General features: G+C 33.3%; 1 protein-coding gene across 1 annotated transcript in view; it reads right to left on the bottom strand.

Moving 5' to 3' along the window:
* Positions 1–19,727, bottom strand: part of LOC118195683 (semaphorin-2A-like) — a 625,034-nt gene that overhangs the window by 39,648 nt on the left and 565,659 nt on the right. The window contains exons 6-9 of the mRNA XM_085825552.1: positions 19,491–19,596; positions 17,086–17,250; positions 15,006–15,127; positions 4,076–4,184 (exon numbers count right to left, since the gene is read on the bottom strand). Of these exons, the coding sequence (XP_085681678.1) occupies positions 4,076–4,184; positions 15,006–15,127; positions 17,086–17,250; positions 19,491–19,596 (502 nt within the window). The remainder of the gene's footprint in view (positions 1–4,075; positions 4,185–15,005; positions 15,128–17,085; positions 17,251–19,490; positions 19,597–19,727) is intronic.

Here is a 19,727-nt window from a genome sequence, read left to right on the forward strand (position 1 = left end):
AAGAACGTGATGTGGAACTCCTAATTAATAGGCAGCGATATAACGAGTAATTCAATAAAACATACCCCACCCTTCTCTTCTCTTATTTTTTTCTCTGTTTTCTCTCCCAATCCAGTTTACGGGGTGCCTTTCAAAAATGCAAACATAATGAACTGACGCATTTCTTAACTAAGACGGCCTCTCTTCATTTTATCCTTCCATACAACTAGGCTTAGAGAATACTCTGCTTATAATTGAATGAAACTGAGTAGGAGTGGGGGAAAAAAGAAAGAATTTCTTTTGGAAGTACAGAAAAAATTGATTCGAAAGAAATATTTTTAATGATATGAATAATAAACTGAAAGATGAATGTGTGTATATGATGAGAACGGGAATGAATTGAGCAGTCAACTGTGAAAAAAACGTGTCGAAAAAATTTTCTTTTAATTTACAATTTTCTGAAGAGAGGGGAGTGTTTGATATAATGAAAGCCTTTAGCATAAAAGAAAAATATCCTTTTTACCAGTGAGATGAAATTTTATACTCAGATAAACATTACCGAATTTATCGTTAATTTGCAACTGTAACAAAGTCAGCGTTTAGAATAATCGATTATAATATTATTATTATTGTTAACTGCACGGCATTAATGATATAGAATTGTAATTAAGTTAGCTGTATCACATCTTACAAAATAAACACAGAATCTACAGAGATGCCGTATTTTTCCTAACTTCTTTGTGTGTTGCCTCTAAAGGTTCAAGAGAACTTTTAATGCTATGTTATTGTAAAATTCCTTGGACGCAGACGGCGAATTATTACAAAGATTAGAGCAATAAAAGGCAACTGGAAATCATAATATTAGTAAGATCAAGAGCTATAATAATAGTAAAATGCGAAGTTCTGGAAAATATACTATTATACATTCAATGAATGAATACAATGAGTCAGATCAAATAACAGTGGATGATGAGTCAGATAAACATAAAATAGGATGATGAGTCAGACTAATTAAAACTTGATGATGAGTCAGATGAAATAAAACTGGATGACGAATCAGATAAAATAAAATTCTATGATGCGTCAAATAAAATAAAACTGGATGATGAGTCAGATTAAATTAAAATTGGATGATGAGTCAGATAAAATAAAACCGGATGATGAATCAGATGAAACAACATTGGATGATGAGTTAGATAAAATAAAACTGGATGATGAAGTTAGATTTAAAGTTCCAAGTAGTAATTATAATTGTCTGCTTAAGTTTTAAACGCATCATGTTGCAACAATTTAGCAACGATAATTGCTAACAGTGTCAGTTATTGTATTTAAAAATACGAACTGCTCTGAACTTTTGTGGAAACTGCTATAGGTCTGGGATAACCAACTACCCATAACTCAAACGAATTTTCACTTAATCTGCTCACAAGGAATCGATTTTCATGGCGTATGAAGATGAAAAATAAATATTATACTAGTGATTCTTGCTATATTTTATGACATATTTTCTCTTTGATTTAGTTATTTTATTCAATATAAATTCCATCTTACATTCTTGCGTTCATTTGGCAAAAAGTGAGAAAATAATAGATGGCCCATATGAAATTGCTGGACTCTTCGGAAACATGTACTTACACTGCTTGTTATATCATTTTCATTTTATTCTTTACAGTTTTCCAACTTGTAAAACATTCCTCTTTCCATTATTAAACTAAAGATTGTAGAGACATTAGAATTTTTTTGGAAGCAAGAGGGATTGAAAAATACTCAACGCCTTCGCCGGGAATCGAACCGCGGACCTCCGGAATACGCGCCCAGTGTGCAGACTACCACACCACGAAAGGATCCGAAGAAGGCGGGAGAAATGCCTTATAAGATGACTGGCAAGTTTTAACAGTACCTCTCTTTCTCTTTTCCGAGGTATTAGACGAGACAATTCTGCAGTGAATTTTGTGAAAGTGTCGTGCATCGACGCGTCTCGAGTGTTGGGTAGGAGAGCTGTGCCTTAAGTATTTGGTCACAGCGAACGGAAGTATTTAATACGTTTTGTCGGGATGGTCAAGAAAGACAATACAACAGATAGTTGACCAAACTTCGCATTAAATTTCGGAACAAAAATATTGAAATATCTGAAATATTACGACATGCATATGGTTGTGAAGCATTTGGCCGTGCTTCAGTACTTTCATGGTAAAAGCATTTCTAAGATGATAACAAGCAAAGCGATCAACAAAGCATGTTCTGGCTGGCAATCCACCACGGTTACGGATGCCATTCCATCTAAAGGCAGAAAATAAACGATTACTATAATGCAAACATCCCGAAAACTTATTTGTATATAACTATGAGGAAGGAAATATTTTTAACTCCAGATCCAGAACGAAGGACGGCAGTATGTTGCTACTGTGATATTGACAACATTGTCTGAAATCAATGGAACGGCACCAGAACACCCTCCATACAGCAGACAGCAGGTTTGTAGCGCCAAGTGACTTCTGGACATTCCATTGCTGCAAAGGCAATGCACGGGAAAAGATTACCTTCATATACAAAAGTCAAAAACGAAGCCATCTCAGTGTTAAAATGAATATAAAAAACCAATCTATTTCATGACCTTGAATAGTTCATAAAAAATTGTAAAAATGGAGTTTAATGCGAAAAATGCATACAGGGAGGAAAAAACAAAAAAGTCCACAGTTTTCAGTTTTCTAATAAAATAATCAACCTACGTGCACGCATTTAAGTTTTGTTTTAAATTAACATAAATGACACATATAAAAATTTACAATGAAAACAGGAGGGATAATTTATATAGTATATAAAGAAGAAAGTCTGTGTGTTTGTTCGCTAATAACTCAGTCACTACTACAGCTATCGTCACGAAACTTTTTACAATTCTTTTCTGGATCTTGCGAGGACAACGTCCACTTAAAAAAAAAAAAAAAAAAAAAAACCCGCTAAAATCAGAGATATTAATTAAAAACTAATAAAACGCTAATTTTCGCCTCATTTTTCCGATAGGCAACTGTGCTGATATAATGAGAGAGGATTATGATGATTTTTCTATTGAAATTTTTATGTAGGTTCCATATCGTTCAAAATAATAATGCATTTGTTTTTATTTATGCTGACCCAAATGGCAATTCCGTATGTCATATGGGTATATATTCCATATGATTCTATGATTACGTAGTCAGTTGTAGTACATGTATTGAATATTACTTTGTTTCTTTGGCATTTTTTATGCATTATAATGACGCATCATATATTCCTTATGACGTGTAATATGCTATTATAGGAACTTTCAAACGATGTCATGAGTAAACTAACACATTACTCTCAATCTAACTTAACTGGAGGCCCGCCAGCGGCCGAGCGGTAAAGTCGCTGAACACTGGTAGTTCGGTCCGAGGTTCGAATCCCGTGAACGGGCTGGCTGCATGGGCGTTTTCGTGGTTTTCCCCATGTGTAACGTGTATACGAGCCAGTTTCCCTTAGAAAGTCCTCACGAAGGCATCCCTCCCCTTAGACAGATAGCCCTCGTGTGCTTTGCCATAATTAAATACACACACTAACTGAACTGGCATCGGGTACTTCCGCTAGTATATAATAAAACAACACACGTCACTTTTCATTTCCTTCACTATTAATAAAGGTATAGGAAATAGTACAATACGTAGGTATTCAACACATGAGAAAACTAATCACTATGAAAACTAATACTGCGAGAGCTGAAATGAATTTTATATTTTAATAATCGCAAGAAAGGTAAAAGAGACGAACTTGGTAAATGAAAAAAGTTATGAAGATAATTTTTTCCTCTCGTCATAGAACGTGTCGCTTTGGAATGACGACACAGAACTTCGTCACGTAATTTTTCATCTCCTTTAATCACGTAAAAATGAAATTTTCTTTCGTCGAATGGCTAGCCGTTCCTGCTTAATTAAAGATGAAGTTACCATTAATTATGTGACTTCGTATTGCTCGTCGTTCGTAAAAAAAATTGGTTAAAAAAGTAGAAGTGAATTCGTATAGGAAGAGAAGAAGCAGTTGGGGAAAAAAAAAGAAAAGTATTAATATTCATGAAAATACTCACGAATTTCGTTGAAGTAGAACGGGAACTCTCCCGGTATCGAACAGTTTAGTCTGGCTTTAAGGAAAGATGCCCAGTTTTTACTTAAGATGTTTTTTCCACCAGTGTCTTTCTGAAATGATAAAAAAAATTCATATGCAAATATTAGAATAAGCACTTTTTAAGGTAGATTCTTTCAGGACATAAAACTCTTTTTACGACTTTAAGAATATCTGTAAGATAATTAACAAAATAAAAGGGAAAAAAACCATGAAAATGGTGCAAAAATTTGTTCAATACTTCAGAAGAAGTGAGAAGTTTTGCGACCATGGCTAACGGGTAAAAAGATCCTGTAGGCTCACTGACTTTACTACATTTCTGTGTTAAATAATATATTTTTTCCTTAATTACAATCACCAGTAACTTTTTTTAACGTTAGCCATTTCGAAAAGTTTTCAAGAAACCGAGTTTGAATATCACCGGTTTTTAGCAAATTCATTTACGAGAAACAGATTCTGGCAGCGAAAATCTAAGAAATAATTATATTATTTTATCATCCATGAACTACATGATTTTCCTACTAGTTTAAGGTTTATTTAGTTAACACGTTATTTTTATGTTAATTCTTTTCTGTACTTTCTATTTCTACGGTCAGCCTCCACCAGATTACAAATTAGATGTAAATAGATATAAAATTTGCAGATGAAGGGCAGTGCTGTAACAAAACCCCAGAAAGCTGTTTATATTTTAGACTTGTGTATCGATCTACGTTTGTTATGATCTTCCTGTGCGCCTGTCAACGTTTTGATGAGTGATTTTATATTTACTAGTACGCAGACCTAGCGAACTAGTACCTAACTAGTAAGCCCCCGATTCTCTAAAACGAATCGAATAAGCATGTGAACATGTGAAATTCGCGACGGTATAAATTGCATGGGAACGACAATGCAGAATTGAAAAGCACAGAAAATATAAATTGATTCTTGTATATATATTTTGGGACTTGGCGATAAGATTCAACGAAATTAAATAATAAATAAATAATATTAAATAAAGATTAAACAGAGGTGGATCAACTACTTTAGTCTTTTATTTTACAACATAAATAATACTTTGCGCAACAGTAAGCAGCAAAGTTAACAAACTACATGAAATAATAAAAAAATTCACTGAACACAGTGTTTTGGATAAAAACATTGTTAAACATCGTTAGACATGGGAAAAAAAATTGAACAGCTGAGTGCGTCTACGTCATACATTGTTTCCCCCTCTTTGTTTTTTCTAATATTAAGATGTAGTTGCAGCCAGATTGCCAAGGCACTGAAGGTTAACTTATATACTGTACGTATTTAAATACTTGAATTTCTGACACCCAATAAGTTAGTGACTAGCTTGAGTTAAATTTTGGTTGTCCTGCAAGATAATTTCAAGAACTTCAATTTAACAGATTATATGGTTATTATTTTTATGCACTGACCAGTTATTTATAATTTCAGCCTTTACTATCACCTCTCCTTTCTACTTCCTCACCAGAATACAAATCAGTTAAAGACTATTTAAGCTGAGTTTTTTCGATTGTAAGACAGAGCGTGTTTCTGCGTCTCGAGACCACGTTAAAAGGTTACACCAACTCTGGTAAAATTGAAATTATTCGGTTTTCCGTTACAGCTGACGTAATTTAAACTGTACGTCGGTGAGAAGTTCTGAGGCAACTTAGAATTAAAATTAACTTCGCAGTCTTCGAACACTAAGTTTAAATTTACTGTTATTTTTAAGGTGTATCGCCACAAGTAGTGAATCAAGCACGAGAAATGTATTTTTGTTCAAGTTATGATTTCAATAAAAGGTTATTTTAACTTTTCCAAGACTCTGTTGTACATTTCAGACCCAACGATAATTTCCTTAACGACTGTTAGGATTTTGATACTAATTTATGCTATCGAAGAAAGTCAAATATTACAAGACAATTTAATAAATTTTACTTAATAAAATTTTAAGAATCCTACGTTTTATTGTTTTCTGTTCCAATAAGTGCGATGACAGGAATTAACGTAAGCATAAGAAGTTTAATCAAGTATAATTTAATAGTACACCTTGCGCAAAAAAGGCACAGTTCTATTATCTCCCGTTTTACTGCGCAGATTGACTTAATTTATCTTGCGATTTTCATGTCTCAAAAGCGCGACTTCTATCTATATTCGATTTACATGTAGCATTGTTCTAACATAAATATTCTGACATCAAAACTGGACCTTTTTGAAATGAAATACCTAAATTGTTTTCATATTTCGATTCTACGACACAAATTATGCCAAGTTTTGTGAAAATCGCACGAGTAGTTTTTAAAAAATTAGCTCTCTTAAATTTTAGCTCCTCAATGTCGGTTGAATTTGGTATGTATTTATTAATATCTCTTTTTTTATTTAACTTATTCGGTTCCTTCTTTCACAGTTCGAAATTTACGTTCAATAAAAATAAAATTCGCAGATGTTTTCTTATTTATTTTTTAAATTTGTATTTTTTAGTAATTTTTATAAATATTTCCAAAAAACTTCTAAATTATAAACTACAATATTTTTACCATTACTTTAAAGAAGATGTATTTCTAGGCATACCTGCAAAAAATTAACAGTTATTCTATTCAAAATTTCGAAATATATACGTGAATATACATATTGGCGCATTTTGAAATTTAGCATATTTGTTATAAGCTATAACAACGCCAAATCTCCTTTACGCACTTTATTAAAATAATTTGAAAGAATGAACAACGCAGCTTTTTTCCGCGCGTGCAGAGTGAAAAAAAGAGAAATGAAAACAGAGTACTATAAATTCGCTAGTGAGTTATTCTCGGCGCAAACTGAAAAAGTGCGCCAAGATAAATTTTTTAATTTCTTGGTAAATTTCTCACTAAATTTTTAAATATTAAATATTTGGGAATAATGAATCATAGAATCGAAATATGGGAAAAATCGGTATGTCATTTCAGAAGAAGTTCGATTTTGTGCCAAAATGCCTATGTTAAAACAAAGCTAAATATAAATCTAATATATATCCTAAGTCGCACTTTCGAGACATAAGAAACGGAAGTTAAATTTCATCAATCCGCCCAACAGAGTGGAAGTTATAGATTTGTGCCCCTACTTTTTTTTTTTTTTTTTCCAAAGTGTACATGCAGTTTAATCTTACGAAGTTAACTACAGGACGGCAACAATTATTCATTATTTCCTTTAAAGAAAAAAAAATGAGTGAAAAAAAATTCTGCTTCGGAAACACACAAATGCAATTTCTTTAGTATTTATTATCACTTTATGAAATTTTGCTAATGATGGTGTTGGATGTATATTTAATATTTGCATTCCTTTTTTTCTTTGCCTTATTTATTTTCTCACTGTTTAATTTGTGATTTTTACAACAATCTTGTTACTGGCAACATGCTTTATTTTACTACTGAGTTTGTGTGAATGGCAACAGTTGTTCATGTTTATATTTCAGTAGAATAGCGTTCTTAGCCTCACTGCGCTGCAGGCAATTTTTCTCTTAAATATTTCATGTTTTATAATATCAAAAAAGTTTTTATACAAAGCTGATGCTTTTTAGTTCAAGGCAACTAGATGGTGTGGTGGAAATTTGAATCTTCTTCCATGTCTGTTATTTCAGATGGAAGAGTTCACAGTTTTCAAAAAGTAGCTTTAATTTTATTTAAAAAGTAGCTTTAATTTAATTATTAATATCTTAGAATTAAAAAACATGATTTAACTGAAAAAAATTAATGAAATATTTTGAATACATATATGTGCATACACCAAAAGGATAGAGAGATATATAAATAGCCGACGTATTAAATAACTTATGAAAGCATTATTTCTAAAAAAAAGCAAAAATTAAATTATAAGCGCATTAAAGAAAAAGCATTATCGAGAAAAGTGCACCACATTTTTTTTCCCTACTTTCCCGACTATTTAGAATCTCAAATGTACGCTAATGTATCTGCTTTCATTAATAAAAAGCAGCCAATTTTATTAATGTGCACATAGGTAAAAATAACAGCACGGTTAAAAATATTTAAAAGAGCCTTTTTTTTTATGTACACTTCTTTTATAAAAGAAAGCACTTCTTAGGTGAAAGTGTAACAGGAAGCAAAAAGGTCTTTAACGATTTTTCCTTCCTCAAAACACATCTTTTATAAGTTTTAACTGTTTTTAACTCCATATTTCAGGCTTAAAGCTGAAAGCTTATTATTTTTTAAGGATTTTTTTTAACGAATACTCTTTCGAAGATAATGGCTGTTTTAATTTATAACCTTCGGCGCTTGTTAAGGAATAATAAGAAGACTCTTTTATGTAAAAATATGCAACGTTAAAGAGTAATGCAAGGTTATGAGGTAATACCGAGTGCTATCTGTAAAATTCAGGTGGCGGGGGCTTTATAATTTTACTGAATAAACTTTATTTCCTCCCAAATATCTCGGTTTAAGGATCGATATTTTAAGGGCGTATAGATACATTGATAATAAGAACAGATCGCTATTTTTCTGATGTCTATACTTATAAACATGGCATCAAAAAGCATTTCGCAGTAACTTCTATAAACTTGAATTCTGATGAAGATATATTTGATAAGATAAATCGAACTTACCAAACAGAAATTTGAGATACTTTTAAAACATTAGTTTAAAGATGAGCTAATGTGCCTAATTTTCAATATAGATGGGAAATCATTGATAAATATGAATCGGATATTACAGAAGAATATTTTTAAATATGCATTTTATGTCTCAATTAAAAAAATTAAACCGGAGATAAGATACTTGTATTTTTGAACAAAGAAAAAATACATGTCGTGGTGATGCCACGAAATGGTCAGTTTTGGTCATGAAATTACCGATTTAAGAAAGAGTCTTAGATCAGAAAGGTACATACGTAAACTGCCTACTAGTTTAAGGTAACTACAGCTAATTAAGACACAATAACACGCCGAAAAAATACTAATTCAGAAGTCAAACAACAAAAATCAGCGTTATATTTACAAAATTTTCGCAGTTTGTTTTGTAAATATAACGCTGATTTTTGTTGTTTGACTTCTGAATTAGTAACTACTGCTAGTTTCATAGCCTTATTTTGCTATGTAGAGACGTTAGAAGTTTTTGGAAGCATGAAAGCTGAAAAATGAGTAACGCCCTCGCCGGGAATCGAACCACGGTTCTCTGGAATACGCGCCCAGCGTGCACACCAGTACACCACGAAGGCGGGAGAAATATCTTATAGCTTGTTCTTTAGATACTTTTTTCCCAATGATTTCGAATCTTACAAGCATAGGATAACATTTATTTCCAGCCTTACATGCTCATTAAAATCTGAAAACAATAATTGACTACTGTACTAGCAATTACTCTTCTGACGCTGGAAGATAATAGCCAAAGTCTATATAAACTAGTTCAATATATCAGCAACAGAGTATGTAATATGTATGTTCAATATGTCATTTTGTATTTATGCTGTGCCAGGTTCTCATACATAAAGTTCGTACTGTATCTGAATGCTGTAATGTATTTGTACATGTTTATATCTTTTATTTATGGTATCTAATTTATACTAAGGATCACACGTACCTCAATGGCATGCTTCTTGTAAACTTCAACTATCATGATAACGTATATGTATAGATGTATATATCAATATGAGTGAGAGTATGTATACTTTTATTTGCTTCGGAATATATATGTATGTAAGTGTGTATACATCTGTATGAGTTGGTATTTATATCTATACACATATATTTTGATTGTACTCTTCTTCAAGCTTAAGTGCTGTGTGTGGGCAAGAGAACACAAAATGGTCTGGATGACCCTCCTCTCCACATTCACAGTTACCATTCTCTCTCAAGCCAAAGCGGCAGAGGTATGAAGGGAAGGGCCGATGACCAGTGGCCCAGGTTCGAATCCCGGAAAAGGGCTGGATGTTTGTGAATGCATAGGGTCTGTGCGGCATGCGGGCGCTCTAAATATGCGGCGAACCGAAAGTCCTCTCTAGAGGTTGGTGGTAAGGGAAGAAGAGTGGAAGATCCTCGGACTCGTTCCACCAGGTTACTTTCCTTCAAAATTGTGGGTGGAACTGAAACGAAGTCGTACTGTCATCTCTATGGTGCTCAAGGCTCTTTCCAACGATACGCGCAATCTTGCTCTCGTTGCCACGATGAATTTCGTGGGATTGTTCAGGTGTTAATGTCAGGCAAGTGAGATAAGTCATAACAACTCAACACGCCATTACTGATGCTGTAAAAGTTCCATGGAAAAACAGATATTCAGCTTAAGTTATTCTTGTCACTTCCATGAATTCATTAAATAAAGCATAAAAATAATTTTTACTATATCTTAGCTCTTTCTTCAGACATCCCGTATTCCTAGAACTACAGCAAGTATTTGAGACGTAATAAATGTATTTAACAAAAGATGTCACTGAGTTGACTTTTCTGAAATTCAGAAGTCTCACTTACCGTAGTTAAAATAAACACATACTGAGCCTCACAGGATTCACTAATGACAGTCTACAACGAGAGAGTCTCAAATGGAAATAAATCGAATTGTGGAAACAACTCTTAAGAAAACAAAACAAACTTTGAATAATGGCATCTTCTTGCCAATCCATTTGGTACTTAAATGTAGAAAACGCGGTAAAAAATCAATAGAGAAAGCCTTTATCTTGTCTTTTGATCCATTAATTTAACAAACAAATAATTTTTCAGTGACTGTCCTTCTCTAATTTCGGGAGATAAAGTATATCCTAAGGAATTTTTTATTGTGCTGTCTAGCGGAAAATGAAATAAATAAAAAATGCAGAAAATATTTTAGCTGCGGCTAACTGCACCTCATTATATCCGGCACCAGGGGTCATTTATCTTTTATATGAATGGCAACAATGCTTTCCTTTTTTATGGGGGGGGGGGAGAGGGAGGTAATTTCAGTATTATGTCTTGTCCTCTCAAAGGTGTTTACATCTACATGTTTCTCACATCTATATAAACATATTTAATCTTTTTGGAAACTGAAAAGGATTTTAAACGTTTCAGATATTTTTTTACGACAGCAAATGCTTTCCCACGCAATGAAAAACATACTCCGCAATAAAAAAATGAAAAATATTTGCCGTATGTATTTTAAAAACAAAAAAATTATTGATGGTAGTAAATAACATTTAAGACTTTTAAAAACTTTCTAGTGATTATTTGCTTTTTCGATGCAGGAAACACTTAAAAAAAAAAAAAAAAAAAAACCCGATCTCCCGAGAGTAGAGCCACATTATCCAACTGCTAGTTGCACACGTACTAGTATATCTAATACGACAACATGCATAGGGGAATGTGATAATTCCTTACATTCTCTCCTATTAAAAATGCAATTGGGAAGAGGTAATAACAAAATATCAGCCACCATATTTTTGTTAGGGACTACTACAACAACTATTATATTTTTCGGTATGGGAATCGTGACTCATCTCTGTCCTCGAAGAGACTTGAGCCAGGGATCTTCCATTTCTTATCTGTACGTACTAACCAATTATACCATGCTAGCTTTCAAAGACGGATACGATTGTTCCTTATAACTTTATTTATTAACATAAAAAATGAAGTTAAAAGAAATCACGACATATCGAAGTGGAATTATAGCATACTTATGACACGTAAGAAAACATATTACCATATTATCAAGAAAACATATTATGTTTAATGATATTTTCATAGCTTTAAAATAAAATTTCCAACTGTTGTAGAATTATGAGGTTTTTTTGAGGTGGAGACGTAAAACACTGCGCAATGTTCTCGTCGGGACTCGAACCCTGGCCCTCTCGAATAAGCGACAAGTACGCTTCCAATTACACCACAAAAGCATGCGCAAAGAAGGGAGAAAATACTTTATAGTCTGGAAACTGAAAAGCAACATGTATGTCAGCGTAATGTTTCTTTTTATTTCCTTGTACGAAGTAAAAAAGGAAGTATTGTAATCGCGAAAAGTTTCGGACAGCATATTTCAACGAAAATATCCATTTTGATCGCTATCGAATGCAATTTAACGATGTTTTTGCGTGACATCTGTACGGAAGGACAGAATAAAATAATCTTTTCCTCCAAAAAAATTATAAAACTGCTTTAAAATGAATTCTGAAGAGAATTTTTCGTGGCGTCTGTATGTATGCACGTATCTCGCATAACTCAAAAACGAGTAACCTCAGAACGTTGAAATTTGCAATCGGTTGGCTGCAATCGGCCTCACCAAACGTATATAAATATATTTATATATATATCCACTCTGTTAACCGGCTGAGTGATCTCAGTTTCTTACTCTTATATGTTTGTAAATTGTGCATTTTTTGCTTTAAAAATGATTGAATTATGTTGTTCTTATCTTCCGGTTAAGGATTTGTGCCTTTAGTAAATCTGCAAGCAATATTTGTACAATTATCAACAATGTAAAAGCTGTTTAAGTGCGGTTAAGCCTAATTTTTAAATAACATGGCTGACATACAGGGGTTGGACAAAAATATGGAAACACTTTTAAAAAAACATGTTTCTTTGTTTAATATGGTGTAGGAAACCCGTTGGCATCCAAAACAGCTTGCAGTCTTCTCGGAATGGATAAATACAATTCCTGTATGTTTGCCAAGGGAATATTATACCATTTTTCCTGCAAAACGGTGGCAAGTTCAGATAACGATGTTGGCGGTGGATAACGAGAACGCACTTTCCGTTCCAATGTAGACCACAAAGGTTCGATAATATTCAGGTCTGGTGACTGTGGTGGCCAGGGGATATGGGACAACTCATTCTCGTGCTCAGAAAACCATTCCTGGACAATGTGAGCTGCGTGAACAGGGGCTTTGTCGTCTTGGAAGACACCATCACCATCGGGGAACAAAGTTTGTACCATGGGATGAACTTGATCGGCCAAAATGTTCACATAAGTCTTGGCAGTCATGTGCCCTGAAACAGTTATCATGGGGCTAGCAGAGAACCACGATATGGCTGCCAAAACCATAACAGAACGCCTGCCATGTTTTACTCTTGGCAACAAGCAGTCTGTATTATAGGCTTGAGATGGCGTTCTCCAGACGTAAACTCGGCCAGAAGTGGGAAACAATGTGAAAGAAGACTCGTCAGACCATATTACTCGCTTCCACTGCTCTGTAGTCTAGGCTTTATGACTTAAACACCACCTTTTCCTGTTACGGGCATTAGTATCACTGATGAGTGGCTTCTCAATTGCAGCACGGCCAGCAATTCCCTGTTTATGAAGCTCCCTTCTAATTGTTTTGGTACTCACAGGGTTCGGTAACACAACATTCATTTCAGCAGTAACTTTTGCAGCTGTGGTCTTATTTTTCGTCACAATTGCCCTTAATGATCGTCTGTCACGATCACTCAGGACACACTTTCGTCCGCGCTATGATTTAGCAGATGATGTTTTTCCGCTTTTCAAATATGCGGAATAAATCTTCGATACAGTACCTCTTGAACACCTCGGCTACTCTCACTAACACCTCGGCTCTAAACACCTCGGCTACCTTGCTTACGGAAGCACCTACCATATGTGCTCCAACAATTTGCCCACGTTCGAAGTCTGTTATTTCTGACATAATGCAATTACAACCTCACATAACAGTACTCCGACAACAACTGAACTGTTTAGCACATTTACGAAGTTGTATAGGTGGCGTCAGTAGTCAAAAACGCCAGCGCCACCTACATATTTCATTAAAATCATTCTTTCTTTTCAAATATGCATTTCATAAGGTGTTTCCATATTTTTGTCCATCCACTGTATTTGTTTACATTTGCAACAACAAAATAGTAGACTTGTTGCCAATCTAGAGGGACTAAGCTTCGCAATAACAAAGATAACGCCTTCATTTATTATTGCGAATTAAATAATGGTTAATCCTTTTTGGAATTTTTTCGAGGAAATAAGTGTTTAAGATTTACTTCGTAATTTTTCATATAGATATTTTGAGTTTTTATTCATTTTTGCCTTGTCGCGAAATAAGAACTGAATTAATTGAATGAGAAATAACTAAACCGTCTGTGAAAAACTGTTTTTTTTTTTGTTTTTGTTTTGTTTGATTAATTTCTTTTATACATCGTTCTAGATTTATTATAGTATTTGAATAGAACATATGGCAACGATTAGATAATTTTTCAAATGATATCAATTTTGTGCATACTGAGTTTTAATATGAACGAAATATAACGCTGTTAAGCAAACCTTTCGCCAGAGTGTCGCTACGGTAAACAAATAAAGAGAATTTTAAAGAGTGCATTTATTCTATTGTGGTCGTAGTGTGGCTATAGACGAAGTAGATTTAATTCAATCCAATAAGTTTAAATGAAATGCAAGAAAAAAATGCGTATAATTTAATATTCCCTACTAGGAAGTCATGTGGTGTATACATCAGATTTTTTTCAATATGTATTCTTTTGGATTTTCCATAAGAATATGATCGTAAGCATATTTTATGTACCTATCAGACATTTTTGTCACATACTTGTAGAAGTTAAAAGAAATTTAGCTGTACATCTAGTTACTGCAATGTATCAATTCAATAAGTGGAGACATAATATTCACAATAAATGCGAAATGAGTACACTGCCAACGTTTTCAGTATTACTTTTCCTTGTGGTATTTGTCATCGCATGAGTATATAAAATTTTTCACTTTGCTTTTTAAAACAAAATACAACTTCCTGTGTTACACACGAAAGGAACACAGAAATTCTACTGTAATCCTAAAAGTTCATAAGAAATCCAAACTCTCATATAGGTTGTTTACGGTGTTTTCCTGGTCAATATTATTAAATTATGCTCCTGGTTCGCTCTGTATCCATTCTGGATTTGAGGCTAAACCAGACTACCTCATTTTCAACAACAACAGCAGTTACAAAGATTAAAGTCGCATATTACTTACCTTACAAACCCTGGCGACTCGGGAGTAGATACTCTTGCCGCAGTTGATATACTCAACGGCGCTCTCCCTGAAGAAAAAGTACACATGTTCTCCAATGTCGTAAGATCCTACGAAGTTCGGCTCTAAAAATGAAAATGACTTTACTTCTCTCACGCTCAAAAAACGTACAATAAATATTTGTTATCTAGAGAATTTATTGATATACCAAACAATATATTGCACATTAAAGATTTAACTTTGTTTTTCAGTAAAAGAAAATTAACCTCGTATATTTATCGGAAAGAGATGTCAGCGTAGTCAATGTTATGTTCTTCAGCAAAGTTATGGAATTATTCATTATGGCAAACCCTTACAAAAGTGTATTACAAAAAGAACAGTTTTCCAGTTATGATTAAAATAACAACACTGAAAAAGAAAAAACTGTACGACTAATTTTTTGTGTACAAAATAATATGCACGGAAAGCCAAACGATAAAAGCCCGAAGACCATTGCAATAAATAATGAAATAAAAATCTGAAAGCTTCAGATTTTATATTCTGCTCAGAGGGGCTTTTTTTAACGTTTTGTGTGTTACTTTTATTTATTAAGTATCACGTTCTTTATGACATTTAATAAATAAAGGTTCTTCATGATAATAAATAAAGGTCCTTCATGATATTTAATAAATATCTTATTCTTCATACCATGCACGTAAAGCATAAAATTCAATTCAACAGCAATATCACAAAATAATTTAAAAAGAGCATATCGTTAGAATTTCCGATACACAGTCCCGTGTGCTGGAGATAAAAATGGTTTTCTTACTCGTACAGTGTTGCTATTGCTTATTTCGAGATCGTTGAGTTTATTAATTTAAAATTCGTTAAAGATTTACAAAATTTTAAATATATAATAAAACAAATTATATAATTATATATAAAAGTCAAAATTCGGGATTCCAGGTGCCCATGTTCAGTTAGAGAACTACTTTACTCAAAATTTGATGGCTGTAGGTACCATTGTTTCTTCACAATGAGAGAAACATTCATGCAGATTCTTCATTATTTAGTTTCTTCTAGCTCTTCTGGACTAACGAACGCCCTTTGGGTAAACATTTTACACGATTATCAGCTACGATAGACCTATATGTCTAAGACTTGATCGCGCGAAACTTAAAAATACAGAACGAAAAATTTTATATTTTAAATGAACTGTTTGAAATGGTTGAACCAAATGGTAAGAAGATAATTACTATAATATTATATCATCGTGAAGTAATACCACATGGAGACCTGCGCACTTATTTAGGAAGGAAAAGTTCTGATTATTGAAAACAAAAGCTGCGCATTTATTTCAACGGACTGTTTGCGCACAGAGGCGCGCGACGAACATTTTCTTCATCTGCTAATGCGTTTCATTTTGGCAGAAAGCGAAACTCGTGAAGTGAAAAAAAGAATCACTTCGAACACATTTCCTTCTTGGCGTTTGAAAAAGGCTACAACATACAGAACACTCACTGAAATCTGATCTCTTAAAGCCAACTTTAAAAGTCAAAACAGAATATTATACCATAAAATCTCTGAATATGATTGTAAGAATTTCAGTCTTACTAATCAGTTATTTTATGTTAATTACCTTTGCCGTCTTTCTCGCTTTCCAATTTCCTGCCAGAAAGCAGAAAGAGATGAGGTAGAAAGACATTATTTAAAGAAGGTTTCAGAGGGTAGAATAAGAGCGTGTTCTGCCTGCTGAAGACCACGTCTTCTAACTGATTTTCTTCAGAGCAGTATATCCGCAGCGTTGTGTTATTCTCGTCATTTAGGCTGGTCACATGCATAATAGGTCTGAGCTAACATGCGCGTTTCTCTGTCTGTGTAGCCGTTCCAGTAAATAATCACTACAATTCATAACTCTTCGAGAAAACTACATAAATAATAAACCAAAAACGAAGATCCACAATTACGTAAAAATTTAAACACTAAGGAAGTATTGCTAATATTTTTACGCAACATGGACGTAAGCTTATTTGCTCTCGGTCAGAAAATAAATACCGAGTTAAGAATGAATTATTGCCATTTAAAGTTGAATGTAAGTACTTACTATCCAGCCATTTGGAATCATACTTGATGGTCCGTTTGAATGGGTGGAGTTCATATCCAGTAGTCAGATTGTACAGGTTTGTCCTAAAGATGACAGTGTCTGCCTTCGTAAATTCGGCCACGGTTCCGCTGTACAGACCAGGAAGACCAGACGGATTACCGTGTTCTTTAAGGAAAAAAAATGAAAAATGTTACTATATTATTAAATATCTGATGTGGACACCATATAACTTCATTGTACGGTCTATTAAATTATACACATTTTTGCTGCACTTTGTTTAAACTTATTTCCGAGAATGTCATTACAGATATATTTATAATTCTAATAATTCAGCTTTCATTTCGTGGCAAAACAGAAATACATAAAAACTCAATTATCGGAAAAACTGTAAGATAGAGAAAAACCTAAAATACCAAATACAGTTAAAACAGCTGGAAAACAATTTTTACAATTAAAACTAGAATTTCTATGCAAAAACAAGCGACTCCGCCAGCTGACAGGAAGACAAAATTTTCCGTGTACAAAACTGGAAGATAACTTTTAGTCACACTGTATTAAAAAACACCGAAACTGGTGCACCAACCGACTAAATACACTATTCTAGTAAGAGTTTCAAAAATATAAACAAATGGCGGTCTCGTTAGGTTTACACCACCTTAAACTTTAAAACTGTTAATAATTGTATAGCTATTGCAGCCAGATTAACTAAAAGCATAAAACACTTAATCAGAACATAAGAACAACATAATTCCAACAATTTTAAAGCAAAAAATATACAATTTACCAACATATATATTTAACGAAAACTGAGCTCACCGAGCCGGATAACAAAGCGACAATATATATATATATATACATATGTTGGTGAAGCCGATTGGAACGAAAAAGGGAGCTGCACAACTATATGTTATAGCAGTCCCATATACAAAATTCCAATGTTCTACGGCGGCTTGTTTTTGAGTTATACGAGAGTATAATTTGCTTGAGTTATACGAGAAACATACGTACGTACAGACGTCACAACGAAATCTTTCTGAATCCTTTTTACAATCCGTTTTGTTAAAAAGAGCCCTCTGTCTATACGTACAGACGTCACGCAAAAACATCGTTCAAATGGATTTGAGAGCGGTCAAAATGAAGAGTTTCGTTGACCCGAAATTTTTTGCGATTACAGTACTTCCTTTACTTTGTACAAGGAAGTAAAAAATGAAAAACTACAAAGTTTTAGCGTAAATAAATACACTAAATGTAGTGCCTCACTAGGACAAAAGTCTGCAAAACAGTGACACTTTTCATTGCCTACATTTTTTTATTTGCCCCAAATAATATTGGAATTTTATTGAAAGATTCCGGTGCGATACTAACATATTTTCTAATTTCATCTGTACTAAAAATGTAAGAATATTTAGTACAGTAGACTCCCTCTTAACCGGCTTACGTTTGACAGAATCTCCGCTTTAACCGTCAGTAATTAATTTAAGTACAAAATTAATAAAATAAGCAAACAAATTAAAATAATTGAAAATTATATAATTCTGTATTTTAAATACGAAATAGAAAATAAATAAACTTAAAAAAGATAAATAAAAGGATCCCAGAATATGGAAGGATGTTGACTGGAATGCAGTTCAATAACGCACACGACACACATTGACTTTAAAAAGGAAAAGCGGCATTGGAAATAGCTTTATGCTATGTGAAACAACAGGCATCAGCTCCTTCCATTGAAAAAAGAAATGGCGAAATTGTAGTCTCCAAATTTCCAGCCTTCATCAGAAAAAACAAACGAGTGAATTTTTTAAACATTCCTACTAATGGTATATAAAACTTTTGTAATAAATTTACACATTTAGTAAATGCTTAGTTTTAAAAGAGAACATTTCAATGATTTTAGAATTATTTTTCACTTTTCGCTTTTAACCGGAATTTCGATTAATCGGCTTAAACTCAGTCCCATTTATCTGACTTAAATCCTTTTGATATGCAATTCCTAAGGGATTCAAAGATTTTAAAGTTACTAATTATATATATTTTTGCTGGTGAAAATACTGGCACCAGCTCGTTTTTTATTATGTATTATTTTAACTTGATATGCTATTGGATTTAAAAAGAAAACGAATAACTATTTGAAATATTTTAATTTACGTTACTGGTACAAATACTAAAGCCTCGCAAAAATTTCTTTGAAGGGTTTGTAAAATTCATGTGCCTTCTTATGTACATTTAGGAAAGCGTTTAAGGCGACACTTTTCACTAATTATCTTTTACATTGTAACACATAATTTTAAATAACAATCTGAAAAAAAAAGTTTTTCACCATAAAAATGCAAGGAAATTTTCTTTTCTTTATTGAAACTTAGGAAGGAATTGGTAGATTATATAAAGACAAGAATTATAGTACTTACCAACCCATACGGCGGTGGCATTGTCTTCAGGGTCAAAAGGGCACTTGGCAATCCCATCTCCAATTCCTGGGAAATAGTCGTGGCTTCCCAGTCGAGTGAGGTTGGCCTACGAAAAATCCAGTTTTTATTTATTTACGCAACATATTAGTAAAACATACTTGAACATACAGTACAACTCCAATTATCCGAACACCGACTATCCGAATCGCTGATTATCCGAATAGCTTTCAGAATTTA

The sequence above is a fragment of the Stegodyphus dumicola genome, chromosome 10 (genome assembly GCF_044657685.1).
Source record: "Stegodyphus dumicola isolate Sdum_Otavi_A_Nest chromosome 10, ASM4465768v1".
Classification (NCBI taxonomy): Eukaryota; Metazoa; Arthropoda; class Arachnida; order Araneae; family Eresidae; genus Stegodyphus; species Stegodyphus dumicola.